Raw genomic sequence first — 20,420 nt, 5'->3', positions numbered from 1 at the left:
TCTGTGCAGTATTTATGATTTACTCTGGTATAAAAAAGGGAAAGAATCTCTTTTCTAGAGATGACCTTTGCCCACTGCTGAAATGCAGCGACTCGAAAATTTGGACCCACAAACTTCAACTTTTATTATCTGAGTAATTCCCTTGGAAATGGGACCCAGTTTGGATGCAGCCGTAATATTAATTGCCTGAAGCTGCACAGCTGTTCCTGTGTTGTGTCACCTGGTGTGTGTGTGCCCCACAAGACTGTGTTAAAGAAGACAAAGGATATCCAATCTCCTTTACATGCATCTCTGGATGGGACCACTTGCATGCTTTAAAATGAAGCTGGCTCTTCAGATTCATTGGTATCTAGGCCATAGCAGTGGGCCAGCAGTGTCTTGCAAGCGAGCAGGACTAGAGAATAAATCATCTGGTTGAAGCAACAGGAAGAATGTGAGTTGACAGAATGGAAATAAATGCCCAGTGTGAAACGTGGCTAGGGATAGCTAACTGAGTTGCCTTTATTTAAAAAATACGTTAAAAAAAGATAAAGTATTTTAAGTCCCTAATGTGCAGGGCTTTGGTTTTACACTTGTGCCGAGGGAGAAGGAGGGTGAGTCCTCAGAATGGAAAAGAAAATCAAACTGTGTGTTTGGTATCAGAATTGGCTTTTCAAGCTCTAAATGAATGTGAGAATATGTCCATCAGGAGAAGTATTTTTGGGCTCTGAGTCCAGCAATGGAGCAAGAGGTTGGAGTGACATAAGATCTTGTGGGAGTGGGGTGTGATGTGACTGGGAGGAAACTGAGAGAGAGTTGGCTTCTTAGGAGAAGTTCCTTTTGATCCTGTTGTTTCCCCATAAACACTTTGTTTCTTTGGATGAGGGTTGAGCATCACCTCCCATCTTGCCATCCGTTATCAGCCTTTAGTTTTTTTATGCGGAATAAATTGCAGGTTTTTTTGTCTTTGCTGCTTCAGTGTCTCAGAGATAAAGATGGAGAAGATATTATCCAGCCTGATGAAAGACGATCGCTTCAGGCTGCACAGACCAGGAAGCAAGGTGAGTTATTCTGCTGATTTGGAATTGCTGCCATTTTCATTTACCAGTTAAACATCATAAATATTCCTCCCTTAGCTTCCATCTTTGCATTGTGAAGGTTGGTATATCCATCATGTCAGGCAATGCAAATAATCATAGAATTGCCTTATGTCACAATTGTCCAATCTTTAACCTGCTGTCCAAAAACCAGTTCTTTCTAACTCTTCAGCAAATATTTTGTAGCAGACAGTAAAGCTTTCTGGCTGCAAAAGTATTATTTTTTTTTTCCCATAATGCTTCTCTTCTTCTTGGCTTTTCTGCACTAAAACTGTTGGAGATCACAAATAACATAAAATCGTTCTGAAGAAATGAGCAAAATGTATTTGGTGATGTGCTGTGTAGGCTTTTTAATTATTACCTGTATTTACTTGGAGCCTGAAACAAAGCTTGCTGGGCTGACAGACATCTTTTCATTGATTTCTGCAAACTTTGGGTCTGCCATCATTTGCTAATTCCCAGCATTCAGTCATTTGCAATTGAGGGCTGAGGTGTTTCTGCATTCTGTGGAATTAAATCCTTGAGGAACTTTCATTTTGAATGGAAGTCAAGAATGCTTCAAGCATTTTGCAGAATGCTTTTTTCTTTCCTCTTGTTGCAGTTTTGCCTGCTTGTTCTTTCTGCTTTAACATACATGAGCCTGCAGCCTGTCCACTGCCTTCTCATTTCCTGCAGATGGCTGTTAAGAACTGTGTTGATTTTGGTAGATATGCTTTTGAAAGATGCTCTGTTTTCCTTAAAGCCCTGTATTTCACAGAAAGCTCCATTTGTGGCTGCTGTGAGATGCAGCTTTATTTCAAGCTCTTACCTTTTCACTGAAATCACCATACATCCTATATTTTAGATGTTTGGAACATGCTTATGGTATGGTCTGTTAGCTGGTTCAGCAAATACATAGAAGGGTAGATGTGCTTTGTTAATGCAGGAATTATTTAAAATAGCTTTTTGTGTCCTTTTCTGGCTAGTAAGCCTGGTTGCTAGCAGGACTGATAGAATTTATATTTCTACCATGCTTTCAAATTGCAACATACTCTGCACATTTAAATGTAAAATATTCTGACTTAAATACTCATCTTTTGCCTTTCTTACTCTTCTCAAAACAAAACCAAAGGAATACACAAGCAACAACAACAACAAAACGTATTTGGAAAACAGTTGTTACTCTCATTTTCTTTTTTATTGCTGGGTGCTGCTGCCTTGCCATGCCCTGTCATGCCAGGTACTGTGCATAAGCAGGAGCTGGTTCCTTTCACCTGCAGACAAAAGTAGGATTGAACTTCTCTCTTCCCTCTGCCTTCAAAGTGAATGGTATTTTGCTGTTGACAGCACTGGAGCTGTGATAGATCCACTGTGGCTGTGGGATGGTCTAAATCTGCTGTGAGGACTTAAAAATACAGAGTTATCAATTTTAACGTGATTCGGAATCTTACAGAATTGAGAGTGAGAAATAGTTGATGGAAAAGAAATCTCTGCAGTTTAATGGGAATGAGATTGCAGTAGGCTTGTCAATATCACATAGGCTTCTTGAGGAATTACTTGAAAAATATACTAAATGCAATCAAAGATGTTCAAGTTCTATTTTATTACCATCAGAGGCTCTATAAGAGGTCTCACGCTTTCTCAGCTGTTGCAGGGACACGTTACCAAGTTTTAAAGAAGGTTAATCTCTACTAAATTCCCTAAGTTTGCTGTGAAGGCAGCAGAGTAAGCTGGGAATGCAGTGGACACTGCATAGGACAGAGAGTGATGGAGGACTTGTTATGAGGAGCTGAACCTGATCTATTTGTGATGTTCCCATTCGAGAGAGAGTTAGCTTTGCTTATCAGCTCTCCATGCATTGAGTCATGTATATATTATAGTTGTGCACACAGGAATCTCATTATGATGCTCTTCGGTTCTCATTGCCTCAACTGAAGTCCATTACAAGAACCCCGTTGGAACATGCATTTTTTGGGCTTCTGTGTGCAACCAGGGAGCAAGCTGAAGTGCCTGTAAAATGTATATTTTATATTTAGGTGTATAAAATATATATGTGGCTATGTCTGGGTGTGTGAATGTTCACCTGCCTACAAAGAGAATAAATTTGATCTTTCAACTTTTATCGAGGGGGGCAGGGGGACTTGGTGAGTTCTGGAGGAGGTGTGTGGAGGTTAGTAAAAAGTTGTTATTAAAACAAAATCCTTCATTTTGTTTTGAAGTATAATGGAAGCAGGAGATGTTAAAGCCAGGGTTTTGGGCTGTTTTTTTTTTTTTCTTCCTTCCTGCTTTAAGAAAGAATTTCTCCACCTAAGTCTGGTTTTATTGAGTTTCTGTCCTTTCCACCGTTAACAAACCCTCCTAATGAAGTAAGAAGCTTTCGGTTCTTACCCTCACCTCTCAAACCTGAAAGCTGCAGTCTTTATAATCACAAGTTTTTTCTGAAAGAGGTAAGTGTGCCTTTTCCAAGAGTAACTGTGGGGAGGTCCCCCAGTGTCCTGAGCTGGTTAAGTCACGTTATGGCCAGGCCTTTTTCTTCTTAGAGATGATAGATGCTGTTATTGATCGCAGGTTATGCTGGTGGTTAGGGATCTGCCAGAATAGGTTCATTCCAAGCAAATACAGGCTAGAAGATGCTCTTCTATCCCACTAGTTCTCCATAATGACAGTGATGCGTATTACTTAATGATGTAACGATTCATCTATGTAGAGAGCAGATCAAGCAAACCTCTGGGGTTGGCTTTTATCTTTTGGGCCTTGGAAAAGGTGTAAGGGTCTCAAATTAATTGTCCTGCTCACCTGAACCTGGACACAAGCAGGATTAAAGCTTGTAAAGCATAGGGGATGGCTTCCAGTACACTTCCAGTAGCACTGCTCTGTTTGATCTGCCCAGACACTCGCATGGTGCACTGATTTTCTTTTCAGTTCGACTCTGAGACAGTTTTAAATTTAGATTTTTTTGTTGTTTTTCTATTATTTTTTAAGATGATCCTCTCTGGAAGGCAGGAATCAAACACAGATATTTTTTTTTCATCCCCATTAGGGGGCAATTTTAAAATGAGATCTGTCTCAAAGGGCTGGAGGGGATGAAAGACAAGGTGGAGACGGGAGGAGGGGAGAAGCTGTTTTCTGAGTACATTATGTTTCCTGCCATTTGCTTTTTTCATTTATTTCTCTTGGACTGACCTCACACTTTGGAAATTATGCACCTAGTTCTTTATCCCTCATTTTTGTCTTACTTTTTTTTTCCCCCAGCACCAGGAAGAAGAGATGCCTCATTTTGAAACCTAAAGGGGGGAATAAGAAAAGTCCTTTGTAATATATTGCCATATTATCACTAAATCCCCTGACAGTTGTGACACAGAAGCAAGTCACCTGTCACTTAAGCTTGAGGTCTCTTTAATTTTCTCCTGGAATTCGCACCAGGCTGTCTTTAATTTGAGGCCTTTATTGGAATTCTGAAACCTTTCTGCCTCCCCGGTGCTCAGATCTATTCTGAGTGCTGTTACAGAATGTATACAATAACCAACAGAGGGATTCAGAAGGGGCTGAAGCACTGTTTATTTAACACTCTGGAGGGATTTTCGTGCTTATTCGGTCCAGGCTACCCGGCTTTCAATATCGCTTTGACAACCGTTATGCCCTTCTCATTAATTTTAAACAGTTAAAACACAGGAAAAAGAGAAAAAGTTTTCATTATTAAAGTGCTTTACTTTTTAATAACAGAGGATTCTGTCCGCCAGGGGAAAGGGCAAACCTCACTAATTTCACATTCATATTAAAAAACGCTGGGAAGGTGACACTTTGTGCTGCCAGGAGGCTTAACAAAAGGAAAGTGATGGGGGCTAGGAGGAGCGGGCGGGTGGGAGAAAGTTTTATGTTTCACGTCAATGGAAACTTGTTAGTCACAGTGACGAGTGTCCACTTGGAGAAGGCAGCACTACTTGTAGTTTATTAAACCCTTACAGAGGCCCCTCGACTGGAAACTGTCTCAGCTGATTAATAGGAGCGTGTTAAGTCAAACCAGAAGATGACGACGAAGCAGTCTGCGTTGGCCATCTCTGCAGTGCACTGGGAGATGGAGAGCAGAGACTGGCAAACTGGGAGGCTCTTACAAGGCCTTAAAACACCAGCGTCGACTTTACTTGGAGGTACAGGTAGTTGAGGCAGTGAGAGTGCAGGAATTCTCTTCCCCATACGTGTTTGTTTCGTTGGAGGATAATGCAGTGGCTGGGAGCTGTGGGATCTCAAGTTGCAAGGAAGGCACTGTGCAGGGACTTTGAACTGCACTTGGGGTCTTTCTCTGGGTAGGTTTTCTGTTAGGATACAGAGCAGCAGATCTGGGTCAGCAAAGCTTTTTGCTTAGGGTGTCAGCTGCATTGCCTGGCTTCCACAGTCCCCAGGGTTCCCAGTCAGTGTGACGTGGCAGCCCTGGACTGGCAGCAGGGCAGGGGGAAGTGAGGGTTTAAGCAGCATTAGATATGCTGGGGAGGAAGATGAGGAGTTTGACCAGCATCAAATTACTGCCTTGGATCAAGCGCTCCAGCTTGGATGCTGGTTCCTCTCTGAGTAGCTTTTGAGAGTTGTGGTCCTTTCTTGAGGGAGGTTCATATCCATGGATGCTTGGCTTTGCACTTTGCTGTCAACTTGCCATCAAAAATGTTTTCTCCTTGTCCACATTTCCTCTATCTGCCTTGGTAGTTCAGAAACAGCCAACCTCTTTTCTCCTCCTAGTAATGGCTTGTTCCCTGCAGTGTTTGCTCTCCATTTCCTGAATCAAATCCTACAGTCCAATGATGGGAAAGCTTGAGCACATTCAAAATTGCTTTTTTGGTTTCAGGAAGTCTTCTGTCATGCATTTGCTGCAAGGGAATTATCTTACCCTAGAGGAACCATGTGATAACAATTAATTACATATGGCTTGTTGACAGTGAGGAAACTTCATGTAGACATCAATAATGAGAAGTTCATTTTAGTTAGGTTTGTTCTCAGGTGCTGAATTTGGTCCATTCTCTCGGGCATGGACATGAATGTAGATCTCTTGCCATGTGCATGCTAAGAAGGGGCCAGGTGTGTGGGGAAACATCAATCTGAAAGTCCTAAGAAAAAAAAAACCTCAAGTCTGGTTGGGCTGGCATGGAGCCTGAGGAGAGTTACTCCAAATAACTGCAGGGGAAATGAGCAGTGGTATCTGACCTGTTGAATCAGAGGAGAAAAAAAGAAAAAGGAAAAAAAAAAAAGGGGGGGAAAAAGATACGTGAAAGATGTTAGAAAACACAAAATTAAAACTGATTTGCTCTCCTCACCATGGAGTGCTTACTGGCTGCTTTGACTTTAACGTCTTTATCTATAATTTTTTTTTTCCTCTAGTAATATTGAGAGGATTACCTTTGTTGGCCCCTGGGTGGTTACTGTGTGATTTTACTGTTATTAAATCTATTGTAAACTGCTTCATTATTCCTGACTCAAATTCTCTCTTTCCTCTAATCCTCCCTTGTAGAAATCCTCTGGTGTGGACCCTCAGGAAGTCCGGGAGCGGGCCACAGTCCTGCAGACAAAATTTGAGAACTATGTTCACTCCAGTGAGGGGACCATCCGGTGGGCAAAAAAAGGTCAGTGCATTTCTTCTCCATTATTCCATTATAGGAGTAGGGCTTATAAGCTGCTATGGTTTGCTTCAGGGAAAAGGATTGGAAGAAACCTTTTTTGGTCCGTTGGGCCCTGCAGGGGGTTGGGATGGACCCAGAAGGCTTTGTGATGATATTATATGTTAATTTCTCACATTCCCATATTAAGTGCAAATGAGGTTTAATCTTGGCTTTCAGCAGGATTCACATCTGAGGGCTCTGACCCAATCACTTGAGCGAACAGAGAGCGTGTTGCTCTGGGAAGGTCAGCCTGTGCAATACCTGCTTGGTGCTTTCAGTTTTGCACCAAGGGTGTTTGAAAGCTGTATGGCAGGATGCCTTGGGAGCAGTTCTCAGACTGGTTGTTGCTATGTGGGATGGGAGAAAAATGGGAGATTGCAAAAGCAAGCAGGAAGTAGAAAAAAAAAACAGGGTGGATTTAATAATAATTGTACCTAGGAATAAATCTGGAGACTGTGTATCCATCTTTGTCTGGCCAGATATGCAGCTGCTGTGACTGTGCAGCCCCAGAAGCTTTTTCCTTCTGCTTCTCCAAAAAGAACTAGTGAGCTGGATTTGGGGAAGAAGGTGGGAAACTTGACAGGGATGTGGTAGAGATTCTTCTGCATATACAACATAAGTCACATACTAAGTGGTCCAGAAACAAATGGGGAAGCTGGCCTTTGAGCTGTACAGTGTCATCGTGTAGCTGAGTATGAGGCTGTTCTCAGGATAGAATTTACATTGAGCATTACAATTATTTGAAATCAAGAGATGTGATTGGACCTGTTAAAGGGGTCAAAGGGGCTTTTTTCTTCTGAATGTTAGTAAAACATTTTTGATTGCACTCAGAAAACCTCTGTAGGCTGTTTATCCAGCATATGTCACTGCAGGTAAGCACACACAGGCACTCCATATGCACTTGTTGCTGACCTCAACACTAAACTTTTTTAGTGACAAACTAGAAGTGCAGAATGTATGTCAGGAAATGCCGAAGTGTTGTGCATCCCATTTGTCTTGTGCAGGAGTACTCCACCTCTTTTCCTATTCCACTATCTACATATGCAAATTTTCCACTGCTGAGTGGCTTCCATAAACCCCCTCTTCCTCCTCTCTGCGCCAGGCATCATGAATAATTAACATGGCAGCTGGCTTTTGCTTTCATGGCAGACAATCAATTGGAAACTGTGCCAGAGATGCATTTGTTTCTCTCTTTTTCTCTTTTTCCCCATTTTCTGACCCAGTCAATGTTAATAAGCAGTGTTTTGATTGCAGCTTGCTTTCAGAAGGCGAGTGGCTCCCTGCCCGCTCGTCCCTTCTGCCCTTCAGATCCATATTTTTCTAACTCACATAGTTTAGGGAAAGAGCTGCCCTTCAAACTTGATTGACTGACCAGCAGTGCGATAGCATGGGAGGAGAGCTATGGCTGAGCCCTGCTTTCTGAAGGACAAACTTCATGGAGTGTGGAGCCCTTTTTGGAAAGCTGAGGTCTTACGTGGTGAGAGGTGTGCTGCTCTGAAGCTGCAGTGACAGGCAGAGCTCAGTCTTCGGAACCTTCATGCTGCTGTGGTTACAGGAAGGTAGGGAAGCAGACCACTGTTTGTGGTTAGTCGAGCAGCTGCTCTCACCTTCTCTGTCCTCAGCACTGTTATGTGCAGAGGGACAGCAGGGTTACAAGAACCCACTGCTGTGGCACAAAGCCTGTTTGGTGATGGTTTTGGTGCATTCTTTCTTCCTATTCCCACATACTCTAAACACTGGCAAAATGTCCCCACCAGCTTATCCAGCCATTATCTACAAACCTATCTAACCTCCATCGTGTGTAGTTCTTTGGTTTTTCCCTTTGTCTTTCCACAACTACGATTCCATTAGAAAAGAGAGGAGAAATGGGGAAAGGACCAGCCTAAATCCATTCTCTTACATCAGTGCAAATCTGAAATCTCCCCAGACCAGCATGCATCTCCTAGGGCTACTGTTGGGTCTTCATTTAAATCTCACGGGTGCTGTGATGAACGTTAGCAGCTCTGAGCTCCCCAGAGGTAAGACAGTTACATGAGCTGAGCTTTCACCCTGCTGATGTGGCAGGGCTGCTAGTTCAGATTTGGATTAGTCTCTCTTTCACATGCTCTGAGTCAGCGCTGGGGCTGGCAGTTTTCTGGCTGGACTTTGGGAAGTGGGGGGCCTTTGGCACTTTGATTCTCAAACGATGATCTGGGGAATGAGTACCAGCAGCCTTTGCCATCTGAAGAACTGTGGGAGATGAGCTCAGCCTTCATAATAACAGGATCTTTAGTATCAACCATTTCAAATGCTGAAAGAAAGACAGCTATATTAACTCCAGTGGGACTGGATTCAGTGCAGGAGCAAGCTTGTGTTGTTCTTTTGAGGAGTTGCACCCTCTCACAGCAGGTGAATTCGACCAATAACTTTGTGAAAAAAACAGCGGCAGAACAGGTTTGTTGAGAGCATGTGAGCAGGTTTATAAGCCCTCAGAGGGATGGCCTTTAGATGAGACAGGGAAACTTGGTGTTTGGAATTTAACATTCTCTTTTTGGGAAAATACAGGTCTCTTGATGTTCAGATGCCTCTAAAACAGTAACGTTGTGAAATTGGGAAGAAGGTACAAAAAAACTCAATCTTTTCTTCTCATCGATTGGGAAAAGGAGTTCGCTTTGCTCAGTAAACAGAGCTTTGATGGATTCCCTGGGTCCTTCCAGGAGCTGATCTGCTAAAATGACATTTTTATTACTGTTCATAAACTCCAATCTCCTGCTGCTGCCAAGAGATTAGACATAAGCTGTGGGCAAACTTGCTGGTCCGGTGGCTCAACAGGCAAGGGCAGGAGAGGTTGGAGTTTAGAGCTTGCTGCTGTCAGGGGCTGAGAGGGAGAGAGAGATGAAGGTGGTGGTTGGGGTGAGGGCTGAGAGGAGGCACAGGAGGTTTAGAAGCAGAGGAGCAGTTGGGGGATTGTGGGGAGGCATTTTCTGAGCTGTAGTGTTTCCTTACTAAAAGTCCTTGTATTCCCTATAGCAAAGAGGACAACCTGGGTATAATGTTACAGGTACATTCAAGAGCAGTGCTGGTGTTCGTATTAGTGGATGATTGTCTTTGGAGCAATGAGTCCTGAGGGAAGGGCATTACAGGAATATAAAGATGTGAAAGAGAAAATTTGCACGCTATCCTATTATTTTTCCCTTCTGAGAAGGTGAGCTCTGTTCTCAGTGCGATGATGAGTCAGGAAATCCATCTGGTTCTCATATATTTATAAGGGACTATCTAGTAACTGGTGAAAAATGCATGGACTGCTGGGATTGTAATATCGGAGGAGTCTTCCTGTGCCACTTCCATGCTTCCATTTCCCTTTCTTCATCCCTCTATCCCTCTATTCCCTGTTTCCGCCTTTCTGCTACCTTTTGATGTCAACACCTCTTCATATGAGATGTGCTGCAGACATTGCCCTCTGTGGCAGAAGGGGCATCCTTACAAGAGGCAAACATAATGCAACTTAATGTAGTGTTGTTTCAGTTCCTAACCCTTCTTCACCACCTTTCTTCTCCTTACGGGATTGTACCAGTGCTATATACAACCTTCACAGATTTTTAACATACCAACCTTATTCACCAGCTGCTGACCAGAAGGTGTCCCAAAGGACAAGACCAATGTCCTTTCAGCTGGAACAGCTGAATCTTTAAGTATTTATATATAAAGATGCAGTAGCAAACAGAATTCACTTTTTTTTTCTCTCTCCCCAGCGCTGCAGTCTTTTCTTTGTGCCTATGCTGCCTATCCTAGAAGCCTCAAGCACATCTTCCACATCAAATCTATCCACCTGGGTCATGTGGCCAAGAGCTTTGGCCTGAGAGATGCTCCCCAGAACCTGAATACTCTTCCAACTGCTAACTCAAAGAAGAAAACCAAACCAAGAGCAAAAAGGTAGGCCAGCTTGATGTTCTCAAGCCAAGGGATGCCATGTGCCAACCCAGGGTATGCATTGCTCCCTGAAGTTCTTGTGGCTGCTCCAGGAGTTCATATGTGATTGCTGAGAGGCTAAATCATGCTGAGCCATTGGCTTAGGTTGTGCTCTGAGCTATTGCTTAATTCTCTGTTTTTCCCCAACGGCTGTAGAATGCCTAAAAATTATGTGTATTAAACCAGCTTGGTTAAACATTTGAATGTGAATTTAGTTAAAAAAAAAAAACAACCAACTCACTTTGTAGTTTGGCTTCTGATAAAGATGATCTTTTTTTGAAGGGAGGTGTTAAGTGTGGAGAAGTGCCTCCATGGACTAGCCTGGGTTTTGCTGCACCTTTTCTGTTTTCTTAACGCTTGAGACACAAGCAGAAGCAGCCTAATTTTTATTTATTTATGCTTCACTCCAGAACTACTTTGAAGGATCAGGAAGGGCACAGGCACTGTTCCAGAGCGAAGCATGAGATTTCCCATATATTGGAGTGGTTCTCTGCCTTGCACAGGTCGTGGTTGTGATAGAGCTCCAGCAGCAGTCCTGTTGGAGCCAAACATTTCTGCAGTAGAAGCTGCCAGGATTTTCCATTCACATCCTCATTTCCAATCACACAGTCCTACACAGATCTGTGATTCTTGGCCTGGGAGCAACTGCAGTAGCATCTCTGCCCTCATCCCTGACTAGGGAAAGTCTCTCAGACAAGGCTGTGTGCATAATTGCTTGCTGTTGGTATATGGCACAGAGCGATAAAAACATCAAGGAAGCTGCAGAGGAATGAGTATTTTCCCTTTTTGAGTTTGACCATTCTTATTGCAATCCAAGGCAGTGTGAGTGGTGATTTATCTCACAATACACTTCTTCCTTCCTGGCCCTGACAAATGCCAGTTATTCTCCCCTGTCTTACATCTGTTACAGTCTCCTAGGTAGGTTCACCTTTCATGCATCAGGAATCTGAGGTTCCCTGTCAAACCTGGAGGAGAAAAGCCCCAAGTAGTCTCCTCTCCCTGAGATGGAGCTGCAAATACTCAGTACCTCTCACCCTAGGTGCTTTGAGGTGGTTCCATGAGACAAATAGTCCTCCCTTCTGAGATCACAACATTAAGCTCTTGCAGTCTTCCCCAACACAACAGAGGACTACAAACTTCTGGCTTGCCTGTAAAATCACTGCAATAATTCAAAGGAAGAAAAATCTTCCTCCTTTTCCTGGTATCAGTTGTGACTCCTTCCATATAATTGTTGCTGCAAACCCCATTAGCCATGCAATTAAAGCACTAATCCACTTAATTGTTCCTAGGCTGGTGACATCTCTTGCACATGTATGTATTTTGGACAGGGGAGGGGAAAAAAAAAAAAAAAGGAAGAAAGAATGGAGAAAGGATTTTAAAATAAAAAGTCGGAGACAGCATTGTCCTGCTTTGAGAAGCCACCAGGGACAGAGCACCGATCTGCCTCCTGCTTCAGCTGACCCTCACCAGCAGATGGGCAACAGGATGGGAATGCCCCTGTGAGGGGGGATTTAACGGAGCTTTATTTCAGGAAGAATAGCCTGATTAGTTGATAAAGAGCATGTAAGATGGTATGGGGTGGGCTTTGATGTCTTGCTGGCCCAGCAGGGTGTCAAGCTATGACTGACAGTAGCGTGTCACAGGATTACTTGGCCTGCAACAATGCCTCTCTGTGTTCCTATGATGTTGCTATTCTGTTAGAGCTACTTTTTCTCTTGTTACGCACCTCTTCTAGACAGCATTCCTCCTCCCCAAGTCTTCATCCTATTATAGCACGGACAAGCTCAAGATACAGTAGGTAGTTTAGGCACAGGATGCATGGGGTTGGGGGATGTGGAAGCGTTGGAACAAATGGTCAGAGTGATTTGAAAGCTCATTTGCACATGGCTCATACAATTGCAGCTCAAGGCAAGTGGGCAGACTTTGCGTGGGTTTGTTGCTGCTCAAGCTCTAGGACATCTGAGAACATCTGGGAAGTTAAAATGCTGCAAAAATAGTGCATTGTCATACAACTGTTATTGCCTGTGAAATTTATTTCTAATTAACTTTGTTTTAAAACGAAAAAGTATATTAGTATTTAAGGGACAGCGTAGGAAAAAAAGCGAATATAGATTCAAATTCAGTATCTGCTAACGTAAATTCAAGATAGCTCTGTTAATTTACAGAGAATTAAATACAGAGAATTGCTTTCGAGTTCACACTGACATAGCAGAGAGCAGAATTTAGACTGCTATAAAAAGACAAACGGTTTTTAATTGTAATGTGTGGGGCTTGAAATGATAGCATTGTAGTCACGGGGCAATCTTTTTAATTATATTTCTCACGTGATACCATGAGTGTTGGTTGTATTACACATTGTCTCCAAATATCTGATACTTGTTTTAATCAGTCTGCTCACTAAAGCCTTATCTCTCAGCACCTGCCCAGAGAAGAAAGAACAGTTGAAAGTGGGGTAAAGGCAATCATTAAATGTTTCTTTAAGAGGACAAAGAAAAGTTGTCCTCATTTCTTTTGAAGTCTCCTTTTGTGCTTGGTGCCTCCTTAGGGAGCCTGGCTGGGGAAGGTGGGACAGGAAAATGTGGCAGCCAGGTGTGTGATGGTTCAGTGCTGGAATGTGGAAGCAGCCCTCTCCTGAACAAGCGTGTAAAACTTCCATGTATTTTTTTTTGTTAATCTTTTTGTGCCAAAAAACTGTCCCCTTAGCCACAGCAGGCTTTGGAAAACCCAGTCTGAGGATGGCAAAATCATGTGCTCGTGAATTCTTTGGAAGTTGGAATGCTGTATTTATGTAAGCCACATAAACCAGATACTGTATATTGAGTTACAGTACATCAGCTTACTAAGTGCCTGGGCTCATGCTTTTACTGAAGGGTAGATGCAAGGAAGCTGAGCTCACTTCCATTGAGGGATTAACTGTCTTTCACTCACTGCAGAGAAGCAGCTTGCACAGGAAGCAGCTGACATGCCCAATAGACATGTCTTTTGACTCCTTCACAATGCAGATGCTGAGGACCTATTGCCATTCTCCCAAGCCTCCCTGTGCTGCTCGGTGTTTTGCACTGTGAATCAGCAGGGTTTTATGGGATTCTGTGGGGTACTGGTGGCCTGTTTCTTTTCCCTATTGATCTCTCTGGAAGCCAAAGGGTTTCACCATAATGGGGAGTCACAACTTAATTTGCCTGTTTGTGAACTCATGCCATTACAAAGAAAGAGGTAAGTCCTTAAGTTCAATGGATTCTGTGGAACTCATTGCTGCAGGAAAGCTCAGAAAGACTGAATATTAAATACAGTCCTTGCTGCTACAGCATGTGCATTTAAAAATATATATATAAAAACTAAGGTGAAAATCCCCTCCACTTCAAGGTTAAGTCAAACCTTAGGTAATACATGATCAAAGTAAGGCACATAGGATGGCTCTGTTTGAGGGGATTGATTTACATCATTATTACACCAGCATTGCTCTGGATATGAGTATTGTTAGGCCCTTAAGGTTTTGGCTGCAAGATTGTTATCCAGTTTTGTCTCTCTGTGTTGCTGAAATAATTGACTTTGGTAGGTGTGCAGTGAACTTTACTGTTTGGTTGTCTCAACATGAATACTGTACTGCAACAGCACTTGATGCTCGATCTGACCAAGTAATAATTCTGTGCATTCTGCTCAAGCCAGTGGTTATATCAGCAGATGAGAGTCCCTACTCTGTCTGTTGGGAGCAGTGTGGGATTGCTGATGAATTTCTTGCCCCCACTTCACTAAAAACAGCAATGGAAAAACCAACACAAACAGGGTTGCGTTGGCTGCAGATGGTTTGTCCAGCTCTGTAAGTAGAAAAAGCAGGTGTTGCAGCAGCCTTGGCCCAGAGGTAACCCAGCTCTGCTGCTGGCACTGTTTCAAAGAGCTGTTGGAGATGCTGTCAGGCAGATTGATAGCGTGCTCCATGTTTAAATGCTTTCTGATAAATGAAACAACCTAGCTCAGTCTCCTCCAAAGGCACACCATGAGTTCTGGGACTGTGCGTCAGAACTTTTGACTCTGTCTTTCTCAGCTGAAGCAATTTGGGAACCCTTGGTTGCTGCAGATGCTGCAAGTTGGTTAAAGGTCGTCACACTTGCTGCACTGCATCACACCAGCATTCCACAGAGCTCAAGACAAAGGAACAGCCAGCAGTATTGACCAAGAGGAAGGAGAAGAAAAAGCACGCTCTCCATTTAGGTAAAAAGAGGCATCTTCTCAACCATCAAATGATGTCTGAGAAACCACGCACACGTGGGTGCAGTGCTCTGACTGTGGGAGTTTTTAGTTGAGAGATCAGCTTGCGATTCAGCTCTGCAATGAAGCAGATATGTCAGTGTGATGCACAGACTGGAATTTTGGTATGAAAATCAAAAATGGCTTCAGATGCTCAGTCCTTTTCTTAGCACTGTCCCTCGGTCCTTTCACACCTGATAATCTCCACATCCTTGATGAGGTGTATGGTTTAGTAAGCATGGTGGTGATGGGTTGTGGTTGGTGTAGATGATCTTAGTGTTCTTTTCCAACCTCAGTGATTCTATGATTTGAACACGTGTGTTGCAGTCATGTTAGGAGCTTTTTTGTTTGTATTTGATGTCAACAAAGATTTGTGTGGATGGTTTTTTGTTTTTTTGTTTTTGTGATACTCTGAAGCAGAGCAATGAATTGAATTATGGAATTGAAAGGAATTGCAATCCAAAATTGTTAGGATTTCCATTGGGTGGAGGGCTGGGCAGCTGGTCACTGCAGACAGTGACACGGGGAAGTCAAATAACTCGTGTGCAGGGATAAGTTCCTCCTAATGTGCACGTTGGGGCTGCTTCATTTTCTGAGTTATGATTTCTCTATTCCTGTCTTGCTTTCCCCCAGCTAATAAAACTAGCTATTTTCTCATCCATTTGAGCCTTCCTTTCTCCTTTAAGCCCTGCTGAAATCTTGGCACTACAGCACATCGAGATGGTCAATCATTAGTGAATTTTTTTTTTTCCTCTGCGAGTTCCCCTTCGTTTCAGTGTTTTGTAGTTCCCCACCAAAACACTAACTGTTGTTTGGGAGGAGGAATTTAAAGGGCTGTGGATTTCTCTGCCCGTTATCAACATGATGTGTTCTCATTAGAGCTCAATACAGCATGATATCTAGACATGAGATCACAGAAAGAGATGCTGACAATCCATGTGTTTATCCAGTGATGGGAACATGGGTTCTGTCTGTGTTGCAAATGTGTCTTACGTTTCCAGCCGTTCTGTGAAGCTTTTTGCCAGGTATTGCCACACAGCTCTGTTCAATTAGCATCACACCAGCCCTCGGCAACAGGGAAATACAGACATCCTGGGTTATGAGATGGGAGAATGGACACGAAGGACAAAGAGGTTAAATACTTTGCCCAAGGATGCTCAGAGAGTGAGTACTGAGGTCTCTCTCCATTCTCCTGGGCTTTGTGTCATAACCACAGGGCACCTTTCCTTGTTAGCTTGGCTCCTCTAGCAGAGCCCTGGAGACTTTGGCCGGTTGAGCAGAGAAGGGAATGCACAGTTAGCAGCAGCACAGCAGGGTTAAGGATCTGGACAGGGATCCTGACCTGGTGCACTTTCCCTGCGTGCTGTCACTACAGCCTGTCACTGTTGCTGGCTCTTACATCTTGTGGTTAATAGAGGCCTTGACAGCTGTTTTTCTACTTTCAGTGATCAGCACAGGTTCCACAGCACAGCTCCATTGATTTTTGTGGCACTCGTTAGAGGGAGAAACCTCTCTTTTTGTCCCCCCCTCTCCCCCCACATCTTTATTTTCCGTGTACAGCTGATCACCCCAGCAGGGGGTATTGATTTACTAATTGGGCAATGATTTCACCTGATTGATAATAAAGTGTTGGACAACCTCCCTGCTGAGCTGAAATTCAGCCTGGCAGCTACTGGTGGATTACTTGTCCTTTTGCAGCAGGTAGTTCCATGTTGTTGAGTAAACTGATCTGTTGCTTGGTAACCCTGAATTACTGTAGTAAACACTTGGAGACACAACGAAAGTGTCAAATAGAAACTTTGTCAAGTGATGGAGGGGTCTGGGCAGGGAATGCAGCTGCAGGTACCCTACAAAGTTATTCCAGCATTGCTGAGTGGCTGAGGGCACACCTTGCAGTGGTGCTGTGCTGCACCCCCTGGAGCCCCTCCGTTCTGCAGTGCCACATAGGTGTAGGAAGGCAGTTTGACAAGGTGCATCTGTGGAGGTACTGTAGGTAGGGCTTTACCAGCACTATAATTGCTTCACTAGAGCTGATTCTGTCTTTTTCCCTTAGTTTCTTGTGGTTTCAAAACAGGCAGTGGCTGTGTGCCTTATTTCTCTGCTATGTCCAGTTTCTAAACCTTCTGCCAGCACAGAGTTTGGGTCTTAAATTAGTGAGAGAATGGAGGCTGCACCAAAAATAGCAGTCTTCTCTCCCCTGTCTTCCAGGTTTATATCCTAGAGAAACCATCTTACAGAGGTAATCATCACCATCCTTCTTACCATTCAGAGCCTTCCTATTGAAAACAATCCAGCTGTGGGAACTGCACAGGGATGGAAAATGAGATGTGGAAAAGGGGCAAGCAAGTATTGCAGGTAGCCAAATGTTTGCTTCCCTTCCTTGCACATTGGGCCTAATGAATGAGTTCATCTGTTGCTGCAGCAAAGGATCTGTGGTCCCCACCATGGTTCTGCACACCTGAAGGAACTGTGAAGGGCAGTGCTGTATGACTGCACCCTTTAGGACTGCTGAGATCCACGTGTTATCAGTGATGCATGCTGGAGTGCTTCTGTTGTATTCCTTCATTGTACTTAGGTGGACTCCTGTTTACTTCTCAGGAAAGGTTTGAGATCTGGTTCTGGTCTTTGTAATAAACCAAAGATTGGGATGTGCAGACACCAATAGCTGTGGATGTCCCCTCGTGCCCAGGACTGTGGGAATGCTGTAGGGAACAATGGGTCCTGTGCTGAAGAGACTGCAGTTCAGATAGTTAAGAGAGGAAGACAGCAGCAACGAGGATGAAATTTGCCCAAGGTCACAGAGCAGGACAGTGGCAGAACTTGTGGAAAAATGCTGAGTGGGGTTTTTATATTTATAGCTGGCAGTTTAGGGCTGCAGGGAGATCCACGTCGGAGTTTAGAGGCTGGGCAGAATGTGGCTTCCCTTGCAAAAGCTGGTCTCTGGAGAGGGAGTGCTGCAAGGTGCATGTGATGTCTGCAGGACAGTGCAAGGGAAGAGTCTGCTGTGTTACGCTCTTGAAATCTTTTTTTTGTTGATTGTTTGTTTGGGATTTTTGCTTTCAAGCTATGGATTTCAGCTCTGTTTATAAAATGTTTCCATTGTTCGGTGTCTTAGAGCTCTTAGTCTTTTTCATTATTATTACAATTTTCAAACTGCTGTGTCACCTAATTCATCAGCCTTCAGCACAACCTTCCCTCCTTCTCCCCACCACCCCTGCAAGAGCATTTGTACAGAACAAAGGCTTGCTTTTAAAAACGGCATGATATTTTGCCACCTTTGTGAAAACCTGTCACAACAATATCTAATTTTGCATGAGACGGAATTTCAAATCAAGCCTCAAGAAAAGGAAGCTGTTCTTCTGCTAATCTGCAAATGTCACTTTCCTCAGCTGTAAAATAAGTAACCCACCTAGCAGAGCAAAGGAAAATCTAATTCCTCTTCTCTTCCTCCTGCCCAGGTCTGACCTTCTCAAGAAGACCCATGGCAAACATCGCCTGGCTGACATCTTGCGATCTGAATATTCCAGTGGGATGGACACTGGTGTATCCAAGGTCAAGAAGAAGAAGAAGAAGAAAAAACAGAGGAAAACCGGCGACCAGCAGATCCCAGTATGAGCCAGGACCTCCCAGTCATTTGCTGCACAACCTGCTGGAGTACCTCAGCCAGAGGTCAGGCTGACCTGCCAAACTGACTGACGTGGTTCAGTATGTCAGGCAAATATGGGGAGGGGTCTTGGAGATGCTGACCTCCTCCTTCTTATCCCACAGTTCCAAATGGAATTGAATCCAGACGTGTCCTGTTGCACTGCTGCAATTATATGTGGCTTCCTGAGGATGCAGCTTGTTTCTAAGGTGATATTTTGTGAGAAAAATAAAAGAGTTTAATAATGGTTTTCTGAGAAATGTGGTGTCTGTATAACCTCAAAGTGAGACAGGCGTGTTCAGAAAGGAGGAGACACTTTCCTATTTAAATGACCCATAGAAACACTCTACAACATGTTTGCTTGCTTATTTTTAGCCAGAGAAACAGTGGTGGAGGAGGTATTCAAGATGCACATTTAGGAGGAGGGAGAGGAGGCTGCTGCTTCCCCTGCTGCTGTCCAACAGGACACTTCTGCTCCTGTTACAGGTAACACACTGACTCACTGCCACCTTCCCTCTGTGCATGGGGGCAAAAGCTGTCCCTGGACACTGTTACTCAAATGCTGCCACCTCCCAGGAGCGTCCCCAGTTTCAGTGAAATTGGTCTGCTTGTGGAGAGCTCTTCAGTGTGATGACACATGGTCCCTTTGGGGCAGAGCTCATGGGCACAAAACTTCATGTCAAAAGTCTGAGTTTGGGAACAAACGTTGTCACCGTAGGAAGGAGCCAGAGTGGAATCCAGCAATCTCCAAACTTCTCCTTGCCTGCAGCGTATTGTCATACCTAATTATGAAATGCAGAATATGTATGAAATGTCTCACCTCTCTGAACATGAAAGCCTTTGCAGAGCCTTGCTAACGCTTCCCACTAGAAACCCAGGCTTTCAAGGTTCTCCCTGCTTTGGCTAGGCCTAGCACTGTGCTTTATTTCAGTGTGTCCCAAGCCAACAGTTTTCATTCTGTGCCTTTACCGTGTGTTGTTTTGGGGTTTTTTTTTCCTCATTCTTCCTTCTCTCATCAACCAACCACTGAGAAAAGGGACACAGTGTCATCCTGAACACACCAAGGCTGCCACTCATTCCCCATTGCCCAGCATGGGGAGACTGAGTTCTGGTGGGTCAGGAGTTTGGTGTGGGGCGAGCAGGGTTCCAAGCAGGAGACCTGCAAACCCCTATAGGTGCTCACCCACCTCACCATGCTGCTCCCAGCAGTCCTGAGCCTCTCTCCAGGGTGGGGACAAAGCGCAGCCCATCCGTGTAATGTGGGGCCAGAGGGGGGTTCCAATCCAGCAGCAGAAGGGGACAAAGTCACGAGAACAATACCCACTTTGTGAATACAGAATTGAGGGCACCTGCTGTTGGGTTGTAGTGAGTCATGCTAAAGGCTGTAGGAGGGAATAAATCAGTCCGAAAGTATTTAATTTCTCAAGTGAATGCAACTCTTGAGAACCAAAATGCTTCTCCTTTCCTCCCAGGCAATTACCAAACAGAATGCTGATTTTACTGCAGCACATTTCTGACTGCTTAAGAAAGATGTTAAAAAGACTCAAGCAAAAAATTAATTGTATTTTTGCAGAGAGAGAGAAAAATTAATAATATTTATTAGATTAAGAAAAGAACAAAACCCACCTGACTCTGTGATTACTGCTTGGCAGAGCAATCAGGTCTAAGCCAAATGTCAGCTTAGAAAACAGAGAAGAAACCCCTGAGGATGAAAATGACTCAGAGAGAGCAAAGCAGAGAGTAAGTTTGGGAAGAAGTGATCTTGTGCATGAGGGGAGAGCACCTGAGCTTCTGGTTCACTGTCAAACACGAGTTAATGGAGACCATTGGTAAATTCATACTAATAGCAGCTATGGCCATCAGCACATCAGTGAGACTCCAGGA

At 43.8% G+C, this 20,420-nt stretch overlaps 1 protein-coding gene across 3 annotated transcripts in view; it reads left to right on the top strand.

Annotated features, from left to right (window-relative positions):
• DDX31 (DEAD-box helicase 31) overlaps positions 1-18,785 on the top strand; it is a 43,265-nt gene extending 24,480 nt beyond the window's left edge. For 2 of the 3 annotated variants that reach the window (XM_031601770.2, XM_031601771.2), the window contains exons 17-20: positions 959-1,040; positions 6,553-6,664; positions 10,432-10,612; positions 18,352-18,785. In XM_031601770.2, coding sequence (XP_031457630.2) covers positions 959-1,040; positions 6,553-6,664; positions 10,432-10,612; positions 18,352-18,508 — 532 coding nt within the window. In that variant the 3' untranslated portion in view covers positions 18,509-18,785. The remainder of the gene's footprint in view (positions 1-958; positions 1,041-6,552; positions 6,665-10,431; positions 10,613-18,351) is intronic. The other variant, XR_004168098.2, reaches the window with a different exon arrangement.
• The last annotated feature ends 1,635 nt before the right edge of the window (positions 18,786-20,420 follow it).

Source organism: Phasianus colchicus, chromosome 19 (genome assembly GCF_987193195.1).
Source record: "Phasianus colchicus chromosome 19, bPhaCol1.hap1.1, whole genome shotgun sequence".
NCBI lineage: Eukaryota > Metazoa > Chordata > Aves > Galliformes > Phasianidae > Phasianus > Phasianus colchicus.
This window is presented reverse-complemented; position numbering and strand designations above follow the sequence as displayed.